The 23,441-nt window shown below is 48.4% G+C and overlaps 2 protein-coding genes across 12 annotated transcripts in view; both read left to right on the plus strand.

Annotated features, from left to right (window-relative positions):
* Mtmr14 (myotubularin related protein 14) overlaps positions 1 to 2,979 on the plus strand; it is a 47,030-nt gene extending 44,051 nt beyond the window's left edge. For 3 of the 4 annotated variants that reach the window (XM_020164585.2, XM_020164586.2, XM_074044341.1), the window contains one exon: positions 2,387 to 2,979. In XM_020164585.2, coding sequence (XP_020020174.2) covers positions 2,387 to 2,564 — 178 coding nt within the window. In that variant the 3' untranslated portion in view covers positions 2,565 to 2,979. The remainder of the gene's footprint in view (positions 1 to 2,386) is intronic. The other variant, XM_074044340.1, reaches the window with a different exon arrangement.
* Positions 2,980 to 4,177: 1,198 nt separating this feature from the next.
* Positions 4,178 to 22,725, plus strand: Cpne9 (copine family member 9). Of its 8 annotated transcripts, XM_074044344.1 has the most exons (22): positions 4,179 to 4,389; positions 4,903 to 4,943; positions 5,059 to 5,105; positions 5,205 to 5,308; positions 5,721 to 5,757; positions 5,905 to 5,970; positions 6,221 to 6,297; positions 10,667 to 10,730; positions 10,852 to 10,955; positions 11,102 to 11,206; positions 11,618 to 11,659; positions 11,858 to 11,878; positions 11,973 to 12,048; positions 12,152 to 12,205; positions 12,657 to 12,718; positions 13,498 to 13,544; positions 14,350 to 14,531; positions 14,738 to 14,865; positions 18,900 to 19,002; positions 19,628 to 19,685; positions 20,058 to 20,131; positions 22,318 to 22,725. In XM_074044344.1, exons 1-22 carry the CDS (start codon positions 4,322 to 4,324, stop codon positions 22,501 to 22,503), a joined length of 1,746 nt encoding a protein of 581 aa, XP_073900445.1. In that variant the 5' UTR covers positions 4,179 to 4,321; the 3' UTR covers positions 22,504 to 22,725. The 8 variants fall into 8 exon arrangements, with proteins under 8 accessions (XP_073900443.1, XP_073900445.1, XP_073900446.1 ...); XM_074044342.1 differs by having other exon boundaries at positions 4,178 to 4,389; positions 5,721 to 5,970; XM_074044345.1 differs by lacking the exon at positions 5,905 to 5,970.
* Positions 22,726 to 23,441: the final 716 nt, after the last annotated feature.

Here is a 23,441-nt window from a genome sequence, read left to right on the forward strand (position 1 = left end):
GCCTCTGGGGAAGCCACTGCCCCCTTCCTGCCTCTCCTTACGTGTATGTCAGGCAGGGCTTCTGCCCATGTCCTGGGAGCCAAGGGCCTGCTCCTCAGATGTGACTGCCAAAAGGACCCATCAGCAAGCCTGTGTCACCTCCACACCATTCCTGGAGGGTACTCGCAGGTCCTGGCCCTACAGCTAGGAAATCACCATAGCACTTCCAAGACCTCTGTGCTTGGGCCAGCCTCTGCAGCCAGGCCCCTAGGCCTAAAGCAAGATCTCTTGGATTTTTGAAGTATTAAAAAAATGTCCTTGTACCTCTCTGGACTTCCTCTTCAGCCAGACTGGCTTGGAGCCATCTTTGGAGACAACACAGACCTCTCTGCCCTGCTCAATAGCATCCCTCACCTATTTAGCCACTGCAGCTCCATCTCCAGGTCACCCAGTCCAGAACCTACTAGTTGGGCCTCAGACTGCACTCTGAGCTTGAAGTTCCCAGACGACCGCTAGATCCTGTGTGATCTCATGACCTTTAGGATTGTGGGTTGGGGTTGGTGTCAGTTCCTGATGAAGTCACAAGGCTTTGTTATCAGGGAAACAGTCCAAATCCTAGCTGCTCTGCTCACCAGCTGTGTCTTGAGGTCTCAGCCTTCATTTCTCCAAGCCTGTTAGCTCAGCTCTTGAGAGAGAATGGCATTTGGTAGCTCCACCGTCTGTGTGTCCTTTCTGGGCTTTAGTTTTCTTGTCTCAGCTTATTTTGGTCTGGGTACCTTCTGCTTCCCAGAAGTGGAGAGCAGTGAGAATGCATGTGTGTGGACCTGTGGATTTCCCTTGTGTGGATACAAACAAGTTGATTTTTCTACTTTGCTGTGAGAAGAAGAAAGCACACATGGCCTCCAGCCTGTGTGAAACCTAATTAGAAAGTAAAGGTCTGGGGCCACATGTTTTCCCCAATGCCAGCAGAGACCTCAGAGTTGCTCCTATGTGGCAGGAGTCCTGCATCAGTTTTGTTTTGTTTTTTTAAAAGCATATAATAGTTATACAGGGGGGATACATTGTGATATTTACATATGTGCTTACAATATATCTTAATTAGATTTACTCTATCATTCTCCTACATTCCCACCTCCCTGCAGGGGGGGGGGGTGTGTGTGTGTGTGTGTGTGTGTGTGTGTGTGTGTGTGTGTGTGTGTGTGTGTGTGTGTGTGTGTGTGTGTGTTCATGCTGCTGTGGGAGCTGTCTGACTTCCTTTCCCAGAGCCTGCAGCTTCTCTGTCTCTCACAGATTACCCCCACCCATCTACTTCCCTGAGGTCCTGTCTATCCTCACCATACTTAACCACTGTCCTCAGATTTCCATCTGCCTCAAGCTCTGGGTTTAGGAATGCCACTGCCACTTGACAGATTCCCAAGAAGGGATAACCCAAGGCGTGGGATTTGGGATGAGTTAGTGGCCCTGGCTAGTCTTAGTGTTAAAGGTAGGTAGGAATGTGGAGGTTCATCTCATGGAGGCCTGTGGCTCATGGAGAGGGCTCTCCAGCAGACCCCCTGGGGGAACATCATGCATGTAATTCACCTGACTACACAGGTTGGGTATAGCTGATATTTTAGGCCTTTTATTAAAGACCCTTTGGCAAGCCTCACATGGACTTCACACTTTGATAAGTCCGAGTTTGTGTATACTTGTTCCACTTCTTGACCTGTAATTCCAGGCAAGGAGAGAAAAGGGGCTTCCTATCTTCACCTGTGATCCGTGCCCAAAGAGGCTAAGGGAGGAAAAAGATAATCAGAACACAAATCACTTGGAAAAGCCAGCACCCTTCAGCTGTTTCTGGGAACCATAGGGAGTAAACATGGAGCTAAAACCTGGGAGGTTTCCACTGGGAGACCTTGGCCTCCCCAGGGCAGTTGATGGGTCTTCCAGGGCCAGAGCTTCCTCCAAAGAAGTGTCAGGTCCTGGCCTCAAGAAAGGTGAGGCCTTCCAACAGCTGATGCCTGCCAGCCAGATCTAGGCATTTCCTTTTTGCAGGTATAAAACTTGTGCTGCACTTAGTTCTCATTGAGGAATGGAAGCCAACAGCTGTTGGGGGCAGCTTCCCTCCTGCTCAGCTTCTCCCCTCCCCATCATCACAGGGATAGTGATATTCCCAGCAGAAAGTCCAGTTCAGTGCTTCACCAAAAGTTGCTGCTTTAAGGTGGAAAGAGGAGCCTGAGAACTGTGAGGAACTATTTTAAGGGAAAACGGCCAAATATTTGAAGTTTGAACTGCAAGGATAGTATGACCACAGGATAGATGCTGGCTTTGTGCAGTCAGAAGTGCAAGGCTGGGCTATGTGGAGTGAGGAAGATGTCAGATCCTGTCCTGGGCTAATGCAGTCATCTTTCTCCCTCTTTCCTCATAGGCTTGCAGCCCTGAGTGCTCGGGAGACACGGTTGCAGGAGGTACGCTCTGCCTTCTTGGCTGCATACAGCAGCACCGTGGGGCTCCGGGCAGCAGCCCCCAGTCCTTCTGGTGCCATTGGGGGCCTGCTGGAACAGTTTGTCCGTGGTGTTGGTCTCCGGGGCACCAGCACCTTGTGATGCAACCAGACTGCAACAGGTTCCTGCTCCTCTCTCAGCTGAGCCTTAGTGGAATCAAAGCCATGCCTGGCAAAGGGGTATTTGGAGGCCATGGGGATGTCTCACACCCTCTTCTCCGACATGCACACAGCAGCCCCAAAGCTGAGCAGGGCCAAGGACAGGGCTTGCCAATCCCCAACCTCCTGACTCGTGACCACCACCCACTCTTGTCACTGCCTCCCACCCACCACGGTCTTTACAGGATTCCCATCAATTTTCAGAACCATGTGGGGTTTCCCTGAGGCCTTGTGGAAGCCATGACATCATAAACGACCCCAGCCCCCAATTCTTGTTCCCTGGAGTGAGGGGTCACCTGCACTGAGAATGAGACAACTTGACACCAATCACAAAATAAAATCAAAGTCTTTTGGAACAACTGTTCTCTTCATCTGGTTGCTCTCTTCAGCTATTTAGAAACTTCTCATTGTCTTTTGTGCTGAATGAAGGGGAGGGGTGGAGGGGGGAGGTGAAGCATGAAGAGAATTGGAGACTTGGATATGCCTCTCAACTCTTGGGCCATGAAGGTGAGACATGCACTGAGGTGGGAGTGAGGTCCCCAACCTGAACAGGTCCCAGCCACCTGTTACTTGTGCATGCTCCACTGCTACACGAAGTTGTTGCTAAGGGTTGTTGAAATCTTCATTTGCACAGGTTGGGGAACTTCATCTTTAGCAAGGTTCAATGCAGCACCATCCTGGTGCAGGAGTCCTCAGAACCTACCTGTGGTGGCGGGCCTGGCACCTGGGCTTGAGAGGCAGGGGTCAGTGCACGTGATGACCACCCACTTTCATGCAGTGTGACATGGAGTACACTGCATCATGAGTGTCAAGAGGGTTCAGAGAGGGCTGGTGGAGTGGCTCAAGTGGTAGAGTGCCTGCCTAGCAAGCAGGAGGCCCTGAGTTCAAGCCCCAGTACTGCTGGAAAAAAAAAAAAAGGGTTGAGGCAGGAGCAGAGGGGCTTGTCTGTTAAACAGCCACCGTTTACTGATTGCCTTTATTTTTATTGCGGTTTTGGGGATGGAACCCAGAACTTTCCACATGCTTTGCACTGAGCTGCTCTCCCAGCCCCTTAATGTGATTCTAAATAAAAAGTCATCAGGATAGGTGCCCAAAGGTCAAATACCAGTGAGCAATTATTAAGCACTTACTCTGTTACTAATCCCTCCCTTGTGTTACCTAGATAAAATGTTACAGTACCCCAAGTAGCTGCTATCATAGCCTTTCTGTCAATGAGACTGAGCCCAGAGATGTTGAGTAACTTGTCCAAGGTCACACCGTTGTTTAGAGCAAATGTAAACTTTTTATATCCAGAGACATAGGCAGCCACGAATGGAAAGAGGGGGGAACATTGTTAAGGAAGAGACTCAGAGACAAAGACCCCAGATGCTTCAGTACCACGGATAGTTCTTCGGGCTTGGGTTTCAGCACTGCAGTCGTGTCTCCCAAGGTGTAGGCGGAGTTGGGGTCTGGGTAGCCGGCCAGCACCGGGCTGCTCCAATGGGGCGGGGGCCGCCCGCAGGGCCGGGCGGGGCTGTGCTGCCATCTGGAGCCGCTGCCGCCGGCGGCCACAGTCAGGGCGCGAGCGGCAGGAGCGCACGCAGGCTGGAGGGGGGATAGCAGCCGCCGCAGCACATGGGCCGGCCTCGCCGCTGCCGCTGCCCCTAGCCCAGGCGGCCGGGCTCTCGCTGGCCCCCCGCGGCTTTGGCCACTCGACCAGCCATGTCTCTCGGCGGAGCCTCCGAGCGCAGCGTCCCGGCCACCAAGATTGAAATTACCGTGTCCTGCCGGTGAGCGGGCCGCGCTGGGGAGGGCTTAGGCACTGGCACTGCCCCAGACCCAAGCAGCCAAGGGCCGTGCGTCCAGGGGCTGGACTCCGGGAGAGGAATGGGGACTGAGACTCACGGCCGGCGACGGGAATGTCTGGAGGGATCGAGGAGAGGGTATCCTTGGGCAGCCCCACCCCACAAAAGAGGGCTTAGTCTACGGGCTCAAGGGGTAGGTTGCGGGGCCCCAGGAGGACAAAGTTCTGGAGCGAACCCCCCCATCCTGGGCCCTTGCAGGCAGTGCGGGCACGTATGCATCCAGTTCGCAGAGGTATGTATGGATCCTGGGCAGAAATTTCCGGTGCTGTCCAGAGTGCTGACAGCTAGGACCCCCCCCCTTACACACACACACACACACACACACACACACACGCACGCACGCTGGGGGATTGTGATTGGGGAAAGGCAGGCAGCGTCCAGGTGCTGGACTCCATCATAGTGATCCACCCTTCTTATCTTTCTGTTGCTTTTCTCTAGGAACCTGCTAGACCTCGACACCTTCTCCAAGTCTGACCCCAGTAAGCGGGGCTCCGAGGCGGGAGGGGGGACTGGGATAGCGGTAAGGGGGCGGGCGAGGGCAGTGTGGGGTGCCGGCCGACCTGACATCCTTCCCTTCCCCGCCCCCACCCGCAGTGGTGGTGCTTTACACTCAGAGCCGGGCCAGCCAGGAGTGGCGGGAGGTGAGTGGAGAGCCTCCTCCCAGCCCAGAGCCGCTCCCGGGAATCTCCTGCCCCCTGCACACCCCGCCCTGATCCTCCGTCCCCCCCCCCCCCGCCCAGTTCGGCCGGACCGAGGTGATTGACAACACGCTGAACCCAGACTTCGTGCGCAAGTTCGTCCTCGACTATTTCTTTGAGGAAAAGCAAAATCTGCGCTTCGATGTGTGAGGCCCCGCCCAGAATTCTGGCTTGGCCCGCCTCCCGACCTGAATCCTCCTGCAATTCTAGGTGGTCCCGCCCCCGCCTCGCCTCGCGGCTTGGCTCCTCCCCCAGGCCCAGCTTGGTGCCACTCCAAAGGGCTCCGCTCTGGTCTTAGCCCCGCCCCCACATCAGGGTTGGCCCCGCCTTTAGACCTCATCCTGTCGGTTCGTTCCCCAAGCCCCGCCCTACCCACGACTCTGCTCTCTGCTGTAGCCACCTCCCATATGACTTCACCCCCAGCAGACTCCTGCCTAGGCTTTGTCCCAACTTGAATACAGGCCCAAGGCTGCCCCAGCCTCCACCCACAATTTTAGCCAAGACCCAGAGCCCAATCCTTTCCCAGCCTCTCTCCCACCAGCCCCACTCTCTTCCTAGGTACAACGTCGACTCCAAAACCAACATCTCCAAACCGGTAAGCGAGGGGCCCCTCGCGGGCTGGCTCAGCACGCAGAAGGCGTTCAGATGTATGAAGCCACCTCCCAAGAGCTCTTCCCACCCCTCGACGCATCCTCTTCATGCTCCCAGCCCGCTCTCCTCAGCCCTTCCTGATCCTTCCCAGGTCTCTTCCTTGCACCCCTATTCACTGGCTCTCTTCCTTCTTGGCTGCCGCTGGGACCTGCAGAAGGTGAGGCTGACGGGGGCTGGACAGGGGTGGGATGGCATTATGAGAACAAGCTCGGACTCATGACCGACCAAGAACCAGAGCTGGTGTGCAGGCACCGCCTCCCCCATCCCAGCTAATTAAAGCGCACGCCGGGCAGTGGCTCTGGCACTGTCTGCCACCTCCTTATTACCCTGGTCAAGGAGCAACATCACCAGGGCTGGGATGGGACTCCATACCCCTTCCCATCCGCTGACTCCGTGTCCTGGTGCAGGATTTCCTGGGACAAGCGTTTCTGGCCCTAGGAGAGGTGATCGGAGGCCAGGGCAGCCGTGTGGAGCGACCTCTCACGTGAGCTGAATGGGAAGGGGCAAAGGGGAGGGACAGGCTCCTCCAAGTCTCCCAGTTAGAACTGCCCCTGGTCAGGAGCCTTCACTAGCTTCTAAAATCCCTGTGAGAAAGTTGGATCTTTAGGGCTCCCTCAAATTAGTTTCCGTTTTCTTCAGTCTTGGTCACTTCCAAGCCCATCTCCACCGGGAAGTTCTCCCAGACTAAATAAAATCCTTAGGCATTGCCCTTACCTTCAATAACTAAATACGAATGAACCCATTTCATATGCCATACCCTGTTGCAGACACCAGAGATTCACCCATTCCACCAGTTATGCTGGGCCCATACTCTATTATGTCAGCCATCTCTCAAGAGGCCAGAGTTGCAATGGTGGACAAAAGCAAAGACCCCTCCTTTCAGGCAGCTTCCACTCTAGTTAGGGGTGGGGGTGGGAGACAGTACAAAATAGACACAGTAAGTAAGTACATTACAAATGGGGACAAAAGCAGAGCAGAGTAGGGGAATGGAAATGCTGGGTGGTACACTATTCAACCTGCTGAAGGAGGTGAGAGAGTGAATAAACTGTGCACACATGTGGAGGAGCAATGTCCCAGGCAGAGGCCACCAGGGCAACAGGAGGCCAGTGTGGCTAGAGCCAAGTTGGGGGTGGGGAAAGGCAGGAGGGGTGAGGTTGGAGAGTTACCAGTTAGGGGCTTGTAGCCACTCTTAGGACTTGAGCTTTTACTCTAAGATGGAAGTCACCAGAGGGTTCTGAGTAGAGGAGTGATGTGATCTGACTATGCTGACTGCTGGGCTGAGAATAAACCCTGGGTGGACAGAGGCAGAAGCAGAGTCAATTGAAAGGCTTTTACAGCCGGGTGTGGTGGCCAGTGCTTGTGGTCCCCTGATTCAGAAGGCGGAGATAGGAGGATGGATCTCTGTTGGAGGCTGGCCCCAGGCAAAAGTGCAAGGCCCTATCTGACAATCTACAAGCAAAAGGACTGGGGACTTGGCTCAAGTGGTAGAGCACTTGCCTAGCAAGCACAAAGCCCTTAGTTCTGCAAAGAATCCCCAGTACTGCAAAAAAGAAGTAAATTATCCAAGGTAAAAAGTAGTGAAGGAGGGGAGAAGTGGTCAGAGTCTAGATATATTTTGAAGGTGAAACTGATAGATTCCTGACAGACTGAATATGGATGTGAAAGGAAAAGAGCAGTTTATCAGAGGTCAATATCTTTGGCTTGAACAACAAGAAATATGGAATTGTGCTACCAATTGAAATAGTTTTTCTTAAAAACAGTTTCTTAAAAGAGCCAGGTGGGGGGGTTGGGATTTTCCAATTAGGAGTTCAGTGTGACTGCTGAGTTTTGGATGTTCTATTAGACATCAAGTGGAGGCATCAAACAGACAATATCGTACTTGAAACGTGGATGCTTACATGTTCTTCTATGGCCAGGAGAATTTTTTTCATTCTTGTGACCTGCATATCTTCTTAAAAGAAAGAGCTGTTTTTTGGGTGTTTTTTTTTTTTTCCTGGTGGCACTGGGGTTTGAACTCAGGGCCTCACACTTGCTAAGCACAAAGAGCTGCTATTAATGCCTTCTTGTTTTCCACTGAACATACGCTGCTAAGTTTAGGAGTGTTATGTTTACCACGAGTCTTGCAACACTAAGGATATTTTGAATATCAGTCATAATAGCAAATGTAGTTTGAAATCTCGGTCATGACATCAATAGCTATATAAAAGAGCCCTAAGTAGAATATTGTTTTAAGATTGTTTTAAGATTAAGCTCCCTCTCCCTCTCACAAAAATGGCCACATTGCAATAAAAAAAATTTGGCTTATTTTTTTTTAATAAGAAGTGGGTAGCCAGGTGTGGTGGCATACATCTATAATCTTAGCACTCAGGTGGCAGAAGCAGGAGAATCATAAGTTCAAGGCCAGCCTGGGCTACATATGAGCTCCTGTCTCAAAAAAACAAAAAGGAAGGGTCTAGGGGTATAGCTCAGAGGTAGAGCACTTGGTTAGTATGTATGAGGTTGTGGGTTCAATCCCAGAACTGCCAAAAAAAAAAAAAGAAGAAGAAAAAGGAGACTCTGACCAAACAGACTCTGTCGAAAGATAACCGCAGGTCAAATAAAATGTGTATTGTGAACTGGATTTAGCAAGATGTTGATTACTGGTGACTCTGAAGGTTGGACAAGGGAGACAGGAGTCAAGGAACCTTTCAAGAGTTTTCCTGAAAATGAAAAAAAGAAGTGGCAGGAGCAGAAAGTGGTATCAGAATAGTTTTGTTGTTTTGGCTTTGGTTTTGTTTTTTTTTTTCTCTTTTTTGGTGGGAGTGGGGTTTGAATGCAAGGCTTTGTGCTTGCAAAGCAGGCACTCTACTGCTTGAGTCACACTTCCAGTCCAATTTGCTTTGGTTATTTTGAAGACACGGTCTATGAGAACTGTTATCAGACTGGCCTTGAACCACGATATTCCTAATCGCAGCTCCCAAATAGTTAAGATTACAGGCATGAGCTACTGGCATCCAGCTGCTTTTTGAGACATGGTCTCACTGTATAGCCCAAGATGGCCTTGAACTCAAGATCCTCCTGCTTCAGGCTCCCAAGTGCTGGGATAACAGATGTATACCACCACACCCAGCTAGGTTTGTAATTTTTTAACATGAGAAAAATTATACTGTGTTTATATGTTAATGAGTAAAACTGGAATTCTGATGTAATAAAAAGAGAATTGCTAGCACTATGGCCTTGTGCAGATGAGATGGTGTGGAATATAGTAGACAGCAGAGGACATTTCATTTATAGCAGCCGTAGGAAGGCACCACGTGTGGATGAAGACACTGGCTGACTAGGTAGGTGTGGTGGTGGGTGGACTTTCTCTTCTGGTTGCTTCAGTTTGTCAGAGAGTAGGAAATAAGGTCACTGACTGAGTGAGGATGGGGAAGTGCACCTTGGGGATTTGAGGAGAGAAGGGGAGTAAAACTGCCATGTACAGAACTGGAAAGTGAAAGGCCATGGGATGTACAGTGTGATTATCACACAGCATTTACGACCTTCTAGGTTTGGGGCCATACATTTGAAAGCAAGACCAGCTCTCATGATTGTGTGCTTTCCTCTGGCCATATACAGTTGCATGGGTCCCATACAGATCAGACAGTTGAATTTAATTAGGGCTGTGGTTCTCCAAAATACGTGCATCACAGTGAGAGAAGGGCCCAGGAAAAGAGGCAGCAGCAAGAGTACTAGTCAGTGCTCTTCCCCCACACTGGGTGAGGAGGGGAGGGAGAATATCAAGGAGTTAAGGATTTGAAGGAGCCAAAGAAATAGTTCAACATACCCATTTTAAAGATGGGGAAAATCACATAGCAAGTGAGAGGCAGGCTGCAAGCCAGGACCCTCCTGAACTCACTTTCTCTCTAACACACTCTGGATTCCTTGGGGCATCGGGTTCACAGCCCTGTATCAAAAACATCCTTTACTGCTTGGGGACCCAAGGCAAATTTGGAGTGGGGGTTCCTGTACACACCCTTTAAGCACATGGAAGTGTCCCTTTTTGCTTGCTTATTTTTGTTTTGAGACAGGGTCTTACTATTTAGCCCAGGCTGACCTAACTTCTAATCATTCTGTCCTTCTGCCTCAGCCTCCAGAGTTCTGCGAGTTAGGTCTGCGCCTCCACGTGAGGTCCCTTTTCTTTCTTCTTTTTTTTTAAAATCTCACTCATCACTGTCTTAAAAAAAAACAAAGCATCTTGACTTAGCAAACCGGCCCTTTTCCCCTGGGTCTGGATAGAAATTCTATTCTATTGCCTTTGACATTGCACTTCCTTCTAGAAGCTCCCCGAGGGCTAGCAGAGCTGCAGCATGCCAGATGGCCAATTCGTATCTAGCATAGCACTCGGCATAGAGTGGGTACCAATGTCTGCTTTGAAGAACACATATTTCATATCTATAATGATGAGAGATTTCTCCTCCTTCCATGCACTCATTCAGATTATTCACAGCCCTTCACAGGTGGTCATGATCCCATTTCAAGGAGGGGAAAAGTAAGGCCCCAAAAGATGGAATAACTTGCTGAGGGTCTCATAGTTTGAACATCATAAAAATCTAGCCTGCATCCACCAATTCTAAGTCCCATGTCTTTCTCACACTACTGTTACAAGAGGTCCCCTTAGGCTAGTCTAGCTTCTTCCTATCAGACTGCAGACCTCTTCCAAGTCAAATTCAAGCCTTTCCCCACCAGGAGCCACCCAGGACAGAAGGGGACATACTTAGGGGGCTGTCAGAAAATGGCAAATTGAATCCCCTGGCCCACCCAATCCAAGAATGGCCACCCCAGTCCTTGTTGTCTACCCTCTCTCCTCACTAAGAGGCCTTTTCTGCTTCCAGGGGTGTACCAGGCAAGAAGTGTGGGACCATACTGCTGACCGCAGAGGAGCTTAGCAATTGCCGGGTCAGTAATGGCCCTGTGCTTAGACCCAGGAGCCCCCTTCTCTCCCCCGACTCCCTTCAGTGGACTGTCTGAAGGCTATGGGAAGTTTGGCTCTCAGCAGCTTAATCTTATTCACCCCCAGGACATCGCCACCATGCAGCTGTGTGCAAACAAGCTTGACAAGAAGGACTTCTTTGGGAAATCAGACCCCTTCCTTGTGTTCTACAGGAGCAATGAGGATGGCACGTGAGTCACCGCCATCATGGCTTTTAGGCTAGTGTGCAGCATGTGCTTAACAAGTGGGGAATCTCAGGCCTTCCAAGAGTATTGGGTTGTGTCTCTGGACTCAGTTCTACTGCCAGGGTGGATTCCAATCTCCTACTCCCCTCCAGGTTCACCATCTGCCACAAGACAGAGGTTGTGAAAAACACACTGAATCCTGTGTGGCAGCCTTTCAGCATCCCTGTGCGTGCCCTGTGCAATGGAGACTATGACAGGTCTGCTTCAGCATAAGCTGGGGAGTGAGGGTACCAGGACCTGGGCCCCAGAGTGAAGGACTGGGGGGTGGTGAAAGAACAGAAGAACAATGAATGAGCAGATACACAAAAAAGAGTCAGATAGGTAGATAAACTGGTGAATGGTTGAATGGGTATGTGGATGAACGTATAAGAGGACTGGTGAGTGCATAGAGGGATGAGGATGAATGGAAACAAGTTGGATAACTGGACTGATGGATAGATTAATGGACAGACAGATGATGGATGACTAACAAATGGATGAACTTGTGGATGAGTGACAGATGGGTCTGTGAGAATTGGTGGAAAGGACGTGTGTAGGGCTGAGTGTATGGGAGTGTCTCTGGGACTGATCAACCACATCCAGCCTATGGTTTATCTTGTGTATTTCAGAACAGTGAAGATTGACGTATATGACTGGGACCGAGATGGAAGGTAGAACTGCACCGCACCCCTTTCTCCTGTACTTAACCCAAGCAGTTTCCTATAATGTGTGGGACATTCATAGGAATCCCAACACAGTCTCGGGAGTCAGAGAATGATGACAGATGCCAGGGTCTTGAGTAGAACTAATCTCCTTAGTTATCTCTCTGGAACACTAGTTCCTTCCTTTTCTTCCCTGTCTGGCACCAGCTTTACTGCCCTGCAGCCCAGGTATGAGCTTAGGACAGGGGAAATAAATGATGGATTCAAACGTGGCTCCATACCAGCAGCAGCTGCTGCTTACCCACCCCTGGCTTCATTGCAGCCATGATTTCATTGGTGAATTCACCACCAGCTACCGGGAGCTGAGCAAAGCCCAGAACCAGTTCACAGTGTATGAGGTGAGAGCTCTAACCCTGACAGGTTGCCCAGTTCCTTCATCCCTGGATGTTTGGTTACAGCTCCCTTCATTTCCCACCATTACTGGCATCTTCCTCTACTTAGGTACTTAATCCTCGGAAGAAATGTAAGAAAAAGAAATATGTCAACTCGGGAACCGTGAGTGCTCCCTGGAGCTCTGACACCCCACCCCACAGATCCTTCTGTTTCTGCCCCACTGACATACATGACAAATATTGGGGGTTGGGGAAGACAGTGGGCACAAATTACCTGGAAATAGTAATGCTGGGCACAAGGCGGCACCACTGAAGTTTTCATTATTTTTGTTTTGGGTTTTGTTTTATCTCACCCAGGAAAGAACTTGATCTTTACATTTTGTAGAATTAAAAAAAAACCTTAAGTTGCACTTCCAAATTTAATATATTTTTGGAAATCTAAGTATGTTTTTGACAGCTTCCCTATTTTTCCTTTCAGAAAATGAACAGGGTGGGACAAGTTGGGACGGGGGCGGAATCATGTGCCCCTCTTCAAAGCTCTGCTATGCTTCTCTCCCTTCTGCTAACCCACCTGCCCTTTCCAAAGTGGCAGGGCCACCTCTTCTGTCCCACAGGTGACGCTGCTCTCCTTCTCGGTGGACTCAGAATTCACTTTTGTTGATTACATCAAGGGAGGGTGAGTCATAGGTCAAGCTCTGGTCTGAAAGCCCAGCAATGGCTTTTCTTGTTTATGAATGGTCAGGGCCCAATGAGATCATGGACAAAAACTGTAAGGTACTGAAGTGCAGAACATCACCCCTCCTACTTCTGTTCACGGTGCTGCCTTCCGTTCCTAGCTTCCAGTCTCTCCCATTGGAAGATGGCTGCCAGACCAGTGGTCTCCAATGGTGGCCACACGAACCTGAATGGGGCCAGGTTTAAAAGTTATTGCTAGGGGTTGGAGGTACATCTCAGTGGTAGAGCATGTGCTTTGCACTCATGAGGTCCTGATTTCAATCCTTAGTGCGCACACACACACACACACACACACACAAAAAAAAAAGTTATGGCCAGACAAGAGGGAGAAACCAAGAGAGAGAGAAAGCCAAGCAGATCTACAGGTGATATTTTGCTTGGTTCAATGGAGGCAGGCAGACCTGGGAAATGGGCTTTGCTTCTCTGAGTCTCACTTTTCTCCACAATTATTACTTCAGGGCTATCAACATGGTTAAATTAAATGACATACAATATACTTGTTACAGAGTAGACATTAAAGTCTCCTCCCCAAAGTGTGGTCCATATACCAGCAACATCAGCATCACTTGGGAATTTGTTGGCTCCACCCAGACTGCCTGGATGAGAATCTGCAGTTTAGCATAAGTCCCCAAGCCATCTGTGTGCACACTAGTGTTTTAGAAATAACTTGTGTAATAGATATTAGTCCCTCCTTACTCAACCCATCTACTTCCCCAACAGGACACAGCTGAACTTCACAGTAGCTATTGACTTCACAGCTTCCAATGGTGAGGACGGGAATAAAGGCTGGAAGGACCCTAAAAGAGTCTTTAGAGATTAGCTTAGACTCTTGCCAGGGGAGAAGGGTTTACCTACTCAAAAGCCCACATTTATGTAAAGCCCAACTAGGATGATTTGGATAGGAGAGGTGGAGGGAAACTATTGGGTGCAAAGTGGGCAGAAGGCATAGGAAAATAAATTTGTAGATAGAGCAAGTAAAGTCAAAAGGAGAGATAGCTCAACTAGTGCATGAGTTAAGTAAATGAATGCAAGAGAATAGTGGTATAAGGAGAGATGGATAAGTGAATAGGCTACTGATTAACCAGTGAGTCAATCAATGAACAGACAGTGGGGAGATGGTTGGTGAGTGAGTACAATAGGTTGGACAAGTGGATGCATGGATGGGCATATGGATGGACAAATACACAGCTATTTTAAACTGAAGAAATAACAGATAAGTAAATAGGGGAACAAGTCAGCAAACGGGAATGGAGGTATATGAGAATAGACAACTAAATGAATGGGATGGATAGGGATGGCTGAATGGATAAAATAATATGGTTGGAAGGAAAGGAAGGAAAAATGACTGGTATGCAAGTGTATGAAAGGATGGGTGGTGGATGAACAGCTCAATAACAGAATGTAGATATGGATGAATAGACATAGGGACAGTTGAGTGTCCAGATGAATAAAAGAAGGAGTACATGGATTGAGGGTGTATAAATGGATAGGGGGCTGGATGCATAAAAAGAGAAGCAGGTGAATTCATGGATGACCCAGGAGACCATGAGGCTCGGGCCCATGTCCCTACAGGGAATCCGCTGCAGCCTACCTCCCTGCACTACATGAGTCCCTATCAGCTCAGCGCCTATGCCATGGCCCTCAAGGCAGTGGGAGAGATCATCCAGGACTATGACAGTGACAAGCTCTTTCCAGCCTATGGCTTTGGAGCCAAGTTGCCCCCAGAGGGGCGAATCTCCCACCAGTTCCCCCTGGTATGTTCTGGCCCACCAAATTGATGAATGTCTTCTGTTTACATTTATTTGATGGGCAAAGGCTAGAAGGAAGCAGGAAGCTATGAGAGGGTGGCAGGGTGGGGAGGGCTGCGTTTGGAGGGGAGCTTGAAAGGGAAAGATGGGATCAGAGCACTCCTGGGCATACCCTGCATGGGCTTAGCTTGACAGGACATCTCCTTTGACAGAACAACAATGATGAAGACCCCAACTGTGCAGGCATCGAGGGTGTACTGGAGAGCTATTTCCAGAGCCTGCGCACGGTGCAGCTCTACGGGCCTACCTACTTTGCTCCCGTCATCAATCAGGTGGCCAGGTAAGGGGACTGGGTGGGACTTGGGGGAAATTATGAGACACAAACAGGGGACTGACTCCCCAAAGACAGTCAAGACCTCTGTAAGTGAACGTGGGTGTGGAGAGAGGGGAAAGGTTCAGTGTTAGCCAGGCTAGGGTACAAAGAGCATACTCTGGGCTAGAGAAGGTGTCGATAAACTACTCCAACCTGCTCCCCAGGAATGAAAACCTAGGCCTAGATGTGGCTTTGAGTTTACAAAAGAGAGACAAGCATCTACATAGTACAATGGTGAAGATACTAGCTTTGGATCGTATGTGACTGTGATCCTGGGTTTACTATGCACTAGCTATGTGACCTTAAGCAACTCAGCCTCTTCAAGGCTCTTTCATTCCTGCAAGGTGGTGTAATGATGGATGTGTCTTCTTCTCCTTTTTTTTTTTTTTTTGCTGGTTTGGAGTTTGAACTCAGGGCCTCATGCTTGCTAGGCAGGCTCTCTATCACTTGAGCCACTCTGTCATCCCTTTTTTGTGTTGGGTATTTTCGAGATAGGGTCTTTATTTTCAAGTCTGGTCAGGCTTTGAACTGCCATCCTGATCTCTGCCTCCTGAGTGGTTAGGATTACAGGCATGAGCCACTGGTGCCCAGCTATGACTCTTTCCTCAAGTTTTTTTTTTTTTTTTTTGTCAGCACTGGGGTTTGGACTCAGGGCCTCGCTTGCTAGGCAGGTGCTTTTATCACTTAAGCCACTCCACCAGTCCGACTCTTTATCTTTCTGTGCCTGTTTCTTAATTTGTAAACTGGAGATAATAATGATGTCTACATTATGGGTTTGTTGTGAGGACTTGTTAACGTGTATCTAGCACTTAGAACAGAACTTGCCACATGCAAGCATTAGCTATTACTGTTACTAATATTATCATTATTACTATTCAAAGGACATCTGCTGTATGCTCAGTTCTCTGCTGGGGCACTGGAGATCACAGATGAATCAGATCTAGTCCCTACCCTTGGGAGCTCCTGCCTTGGTTCAGGAGACAAAGACAGAAACATAAATAAATCATTACCTTCTGTAGTCCAAAGCTTCCCAGACTTTTCTAGCAAGTTGCCTGTTGGCAAAGGCAAGAGACTGCATCCCTGAGGGAACCTGGGGCCCAACTAAAAGCAGCCAGGATAAGAATGTCTTTGAAGTCTCCATATTTCATCCTACAAATTAATGCAAATTTTATATTCTTCTCACATTCCATTTATGTTTACCTGAAAAGTTTTTAAGGTGTTTTAAGTGCACTTATATCATCTGCAAGACTGTGAAGCAGGATGGATGTATCCTTGGGTCCTCTCAGTACCCCAAGAATGTGAGAACCCTCTTGGATAAGCAGACAGCTCTTGTTGGAGGGCAGGGCTGTATCCTAGAGGATGGAGGGGCACAGTCCTGCCATAGAGAAGACTGATCAGCTGGGCTAGAGTGGTTGACTTCATCAGAAGAAGGGGAGCAAGGAGTCCTAGTAGAAAGAAGGCTTTTAAAAAGCACGAAGGCACAAACAGGGAAGTTCAGGAGACACTACACAGTTGGATCTGACTGGAGTAGGAGGTGCAGATGGACAAGAGTCCAGGGAGCAGGCCAGAGAAGGAGACTGGCGGGACCAAGAGCTTGGACTTTTGGCTCTCCTGGTCAAATGCAGGCTTGGACTCCGGTTTCACTGTCCCTTAACATTTGTTTACTATCTCTGAACTTCAGTTTTCTCATTTTATAATAGGAATAAAGAGCATGTCCACCCCTTAGAAAGGCAGTGAGGACTCAATTAGACCACATCCATCAAGTGTGTGGTTGTGACTTTAATGATCACAAAGGACTGACTGTTGTTTCCCCACCCTACAGCCAAGTAGGGCACACATTGACCTCCCCATGCTAGTCACCATCTTCTCAGTCAACTTAGATCTTAATGGCCTTGGGAATGCAAGGCAGCTACAGGGAATCTAAGATGAACCTCCCGTATTTCCAGACCCTTCCATGACACCACTGCCTCAAGTTCACACATCCCATGGCACCAGCTTCATCTCTCCTCTGTAGTTCCTTATGCAACTCCTAGAACGTTCTCTCTGTACACTTGCCATTCTCCCTCTGGAACACCTTTTACTTTACCCTCTAATCACACACACACACACACACACACATTCATCACCTAGCTAAACCCCACTCATTTTTCAAGACTCCACTAGCTGTCACATCCTCAAAGCCCTAACTTAAATGCATCCTAGTGTGCAAGCATCTGTCTCCCCTAGAACAATATCCTATTCCCTGCTGCATGCTCAGCACTGACACATAGCAGATGTACAATGACTCTACATGAAATCAGTGAATGACAAGAGATAGTTGTAGGCTAGGCCTAGGAGGACGGGGCCATAATTCAGGAAGTGGGAGAAGAGGCTGTTAAGCAGGAACATGAGGATCCTGACCCACTCCTGTCCTGGGCCCTGTGCACTCTGACCCAGAGCTACTTAATTCTGCATTTTTTCCATGCCTTCTCCAACCTCTGAAATCAGGCTTAAATACCAACACCATCAAATGGAACTTTCTGCAATGATGGAAATGGTCTGAATCTGTAGTGTCCAACATGGTATCCAGCAGCCACATGTGGATATTGAGTACATGAGAGATTTCTGGAGTCACCAAGGAACTGAAGGTGTAACTCAATTTAACTTAAATGTCTATACCCACAGGTATCTAGGGCCACCTTATTAGGCAGCATAGTTCCATCCTGTGTTGTGCCCACTGCTTGTGCCTTCTCTAGGTCTTATTTGTTTCATATATGTAAAATAAGGGGACCAGAGTCAGTGACTTCTGAAGTCCTTCCAGATGGAAAACTCCTGGATCCAAAGACTGATAGTAAAAGAAGGAAAAGCAGCTCATGGACCAGCTGTCAGAGCAGCTGATAGGGACTGTGGACAACAGATGTGGTCATCAGGGGAGATGGGAAAGAGAAGAGGTGGGTGAAAGAAGGGAGATGAGGATCCCACTCCTGTCCTGGGCCCTGTGCACTCTGAGCCAGAACTACTTGATTCTGCAGAGCTACTTCGCCCCTGCCCTTGTGTAAGTCGGAATCCTCCCAGAGTTTGATAAGGCCAGGGGTGGTCTGGTCTCTGTGTCCCTGCAGCCACATGGTCTACTTTCTGACCTCTGGACAAGGTGGGCTTCCTGCAGCCCCACCTCAGGGCATTGTCCATGCTGTGCCTCCACCTGGAATTAATCCCTCCTTCAACTTTAGTCTCTCCTCCATCCTCAAACAGCACTTCCTTAGAGAAGTCTTCACTGACTTGCACAAGGTTTGGATCCCCTACAGCGCATGTCAGAGCATCCATCAATTGCTCATCACAGATGTAGTTTTATACCTCTTTTTGTGATCGCTGGGTTAATATCTGCCTCCTTTTAGATGGATGGTGGAAAGATTTGCTTTCTGCCCCGTGTCTCTAGTGCCTAACATAAAAGTGATCAATAAATATTATTTGCCGAACACCAATGATTCATGCCTAATCCTAGCTACTTGTTTGTTTGTTGGTCGGTTGGTTGGGTTTTTTTGATGGTACTGGGGTTTGAACTCAGCCTCATGCTTTCTAGGCAGGTTTTCTGCCACTTGAGGTACACCCCCAGCTATTCTTTATTGAGTTTTTGTTTGTTTTTAAATCCTAGCTACTTGGGAGGCCAAGATCAGGAGGATTGTGGTTTGAGGCCAGCCAGGACAAATAGTTCACAAGACCGTATCTCCAAAATAACAAGAGCAAAATGGACTGGAGGTGTGGCTCAAGTTGAAGAGCATCTACTTTCCAAACTCAAAGCCTTGAGTTCGAACCCCAGATCCGCCAATTAATAAACACATTAATTAATATTACTGCAGAGAAGGCAGGCAGGGTGTGGCAGTCAGGTCTGGTAAAGAAAGCTGGGCTACAGAAGCCCCAGATCTTGCTCACTGTGCACACACTGGATGTGGAAGCTGTGGGGTGGGAGTGTTCCCATGGCCTGTGTACTTTTAGCTAGATTCTGATCTTGTTCTCTTATGCAGGGCTGCAGCCAAGATATCTGATGGTTCCCAGTACTATGTTCTGCTCATCATCACTGATGGGGTCATCTCTGACATGACACAGACCAAAGAGGCCATTGTCAGTGTGAGTCTGAGAAGGAAGGCTTGGCAGGGGGAGATCATTGTCAAAACTGTGAAGGGGTTGAGATTTTTATCCTACTTATAACAAGTTTTTCTGCCAGTTTCATGGATGCTGGCAGAAAACACAGCACTCTGGGATCAGAGACAGAGGACTTTGTTATTCTCAGCAAAAGCAATACCTGGAGTATATGGAGTGCTGTATGACACCCACTATGGGTTGCATTACAGGATAGGAACCCTGAGTTTAGGGAAGGCAAATCTTTTATAATGGGCAGGAAGCATAATGTCCTTTGTTCTGGTGGGAGACCTTACTGGGGTGCTGTGCTCCTTTGCATAGCTGCCTACCATTCTATCTTTTTCAATGGTGTCCCAATAAATCTTTGCTTTCTCCTAAAAAAAATTATTATTATACTGGATAGTAAACAGACCTGCCTTCTACTCTAGAAGATGACACTGTGTATTTCCAGGTTTTTTGATGTATGTACATCCTTCAAAAAATAGCCTAGAACAAAGAGAATTGGTGACTGTACTCACAAGATGTGCATACAACATGCAGAGAAAATTCTCTCCAACAGTCACCTCCTTGTTATGGCTGATTACCCCCAAAAATTCCCCTTTCCCCCCCACAGGCCTCCTCGCTGCCCATGTCTATCATTATTGTTGGTGTGGGACCAGCCATGTTTGAGGGTAAGTAGTATGGAGGGTAACCATGAGTGGGATGAAGAACTGGGGAGAAGAAGGAGGGGACTCCTGCCTCACAGGAAAATAGGATGGCTAACCCTGTGGGACTTGGGTTAAATCACAAACCTTCCCAACTCTGTTTCGTCTTCATAACCAAGGAGACTCATGACAGAGATACTTTCCCTCTGATGTTCTTAGGTGGAAAGAATGTGTGGGAAGGCATAGTAATAATAATTCTATAACAGTGTGTAGTATTTGTAAGGACTTTAATGCAACCATTAGGCATTCTCATGATAACTCTGAAAGGGAGCTAAGACGGAAGGGGAAGCCTGGGTTAGGGTTGGAAAGGCCAATCAGCTGAGGGTGTCTTTTCTACAGCAATGGAAGAGTTGGACGGTGATGATGTGCGTGTGTCCTCCAGGGGACGTTATGCAGAGCGGGACATTGTTCAGGTAGCCCTGACCCTGGGGTGGTGGTAATGCCGAGAGGCACAGTGGAAAGGAGAGGCTAAGTAGTAACCACTTTCCCTTACCGCCTTCTCAGTAGCCAGCCTTTCTCCCCTCATTCTTTCCTTTCTCATTCACTGAATGTGACAAACCAGAAAGTTGCTGCTACCCTGGTGGATCCATGGTCCCTGCCCTCTAATGGAGACAACCAGTTATAAACAATCACACAGCTAAATACCTGATTCAATTGTGATAAGTGCTCCAGAGGACTAGCAAATGCCACTGTAACAGCCAATAGCAGGGAAGCTGATTTAGTAATCAGAGAAGGCTTCTGTGAGGAAATGACACTTGAGCTGAGGCTTGAAGGAGGTAGAAGCCTTACAAGCAGAGAAGCAGCAAGTGAGAAGGTCAAGAATCCCAGACAAGGGTGGCAGGATCCACAAAAAGGAGGAGGGAGCCTTTCCTGGCATGGTGAGCAACTGGGGTTTTGTTCTAATGCTTTTGAAGGATTAGACTTGCATTTTAAAAGAATCTCTCTGGCTGCTGCGCAGAGGGTGGACTGTGCAGGTGAGGAGAAGGCAGGTAGATCCAGTAGTAATCTGCAGAGATGATAAGGATCTGGGTGAAGGTAGAAGCTGTGGGGATGAAGAGAGTAGTAGGTTCAAAGGATATTTGAGAGCTGGGCATGGTGGTGCACACCTGTACCTCAGCACATAGGAGGCTAAGGCCAGAGGGACCCAAGTTCAAGGCCAGCCTAGGCTATATAGCAAGACCCTGTCGCAAAAAAAAACACCAAAAAGATATTTAAGATGTTATGAGTCAGGAACCAGTTCACAGCTCACACCTGTAATTCTAGTTGCTGAGAAAGTTGAGATCTGAGGATTGAGATTCTGGTTCAAGGCTAGCCTGGGCAAATAGTTTATGAGACTAAATAACCAGAGCAAAATATATTGGAGGTGTGGCTCAAGTGGTAAAGTATCTACTTTGTAAGCACAAAGTCCTGAGTTCAACCCCCAGTACCACCAAAAAGAGAAGACTCAATGATTTGTTTACATGGTGATAAGGAGTGAGGGGGATTTCAAGGATAAGTCCTCAAGCATGAGTTGAGTGATGGTCCCATTGATTGGAAGGGGAGAGCTGGAGGAGGTGTGTGGGAAGAGCTAGACTTCATTAGGTTTGAAGAATCTGTGACAGCTAAATGGAAAATATAGGCAACTAACTATGTGGTTCTGAATCTTAAAAAAGAGGCCAGGGCTCAGCACAGTGGCTGTAGTCGCAGCTACTCGGGAGAATAACTTAAGCCCAGGAGTTTGAGACCAGTCTAGGCAACACAGGAAGACTCTCTCAAAACAAAACAAAAAAATAATAAACAGGCTAGGGGTCGAGATAAATATTTGTGACTCACCAGGGAATAGTTTTCTTCTTCTTTTCCACTCCTCCCTCTCTTTATTACCCTTCCTTCCCTAGCTGCCTGTTCCTCCCCCTTCTTGGCCCAACTGCCTCCTCTCCTTCCCAGCTTCTCTCTGACTCCTCATACTGCTTATCCTAATGTCATCCCTGGGGCTTCCTCCCCTTTTTAGGCTCCCTTCCTTCTGGCTCCTGCTTCTACTCTTCTCTGGCCCCTCATCCTGTCCAACTCCCCACCCTTCGCCTGGCCTACTGTAATTCCCTGCAGGAAAGTTCTTAAAGTGATGCAAGTACATGAAATCACACAGAAAGAGCTGAGAGAGAGAAAAAGACAGACAGACAGACAGACTAGATTTTAGACCCAAAGGAATACGGGGTGGAGAGGAGCTTCCCAAAAGATAGGAAAAAAATCAGAAGAGTATAGTGTCAAGAGTGGGCTGAGTCAGAAGGATTATGTTCAAACATAACAGAAAGCTAAAGAGAAGTTCAACAAAATGAAGACTGAAAACTATTGCCCACTAGACTAATTGATTAGCATGTGACTATCAATGACATCAGCAACTGCAGCTTCACTGGACTGCATGAAGCCAAATTGGAGTGGGTCAAGGTTGAATATAAAGTGAAAAAAAAAAAAGTGAGTGGAGAGAAAACAAATGTAGAAAATTCCAAGATTAGGAAAAAGAGTGTGATGTTCCTAAAGAGACACTGAGCTTCAGAAATGAAGCCTCCCTACCTGCCCCCTCCTCTGACCACGGCCTACAGCTTCCTGTCTATGTCTGTCCCAGTTTGTTCCCTTCCGAGACTATGTCGACAGATCTGGAAATCAGGTACTAAGCATGGCACGGCTGGCCAAAGATGTGTTGGCTGAGATCCCAGAGCAGCTGCTATCCTACATGCGTACCAGGGACATCCAGCCTCGGCCCCCACCCCCTGCCAACCCCAGTCCAACCACAGGTCCAGAACAGCCATAAGGAGGCCACATATACAATGCCTTTCGATCTGCTTGCCTGCTCACCCACTGCTGAAAGCCAGAGGCACCTGGAGCCCTGGACCTCATCGGGAGGACCAGCTAGGTGGATCGGTGCTGGCTGACAAGCTGGCTTCCCCTCAGCCACAGAAGGGCCTGGCACTATCGCCTGGCACTATTACCACATCCCTGCCTTTATGCCAATAATAAAGCTGATCTTACTCCACCTCTGTCTCATGGGTCTTGGAGATGATGGCTAGGGAACCCAAGATGTGGGGCCATACCAAGAGGGAGAGAGCAAGGTTGGCTTCGGCTGGGTTAATCTCTCATTAACACACATTCATCCATTCACTTCTTCAACATTTTCAGACTTTAAGAAATGAGCAGACTGGAGGTGTGGCTCAAGCAGCAGAGTGCCTGCTGTACAAGCTCAAAGCCCTGAGTTCAAACCCTAGTCCCACCTCCCCTCCCCTCCAGAAAAAGAAATGAGCAAGAGCTGGGCGCCAGTGGCCCACACCTGTAATCCCAGCTACTCAGGAGGCAGAGATCAGGAAGCGAGCTTGGGCAAATAGTTCGCAAGACCCTATCTTGAAAATACCCCAACACACTGCTGAGCAGGAGGCAGAGATCAGGAGGATCTCAGGTGCCAACTAGCCTGACTAAATAGTTCGTGAGACCCTACCTAAAAATACCCAACACAAAACAGGGTTTTAAGAGAGAAAAAAAGATAGAAATGAACAAAACTTTGTGTATGTATGGTTTTTTTTCCCCTCAGGAAAGAAACCCATAATTTTCATTAATTTCTCAAAGGGGTTCCTGACCTCAGAAAGGGATGACTTTAAGATGACTATAATTCTGCTTTGCTCCAGCAATTCTTTTTTTTTTTTTGCTCCAACAATTCTTAATTTTAAGTGAGCATAATAGCTAATATTTTCTTTGAGC

The sequence above is a fragment of the Castor canadensis genome, chromosome 10 (genome assembly GCF_047511655.1).
Source record: "Castor canadensis chromosome 10, mCasCan1.hap1v2, whole genome shotgun sequence".
NCBI classification, from domain to species: domain Eukaryota; kingdom Metazoa; phylum Chordata; class Mammalia; order Rodentia; family Castoridae; genus Castor; species Castor canadensis.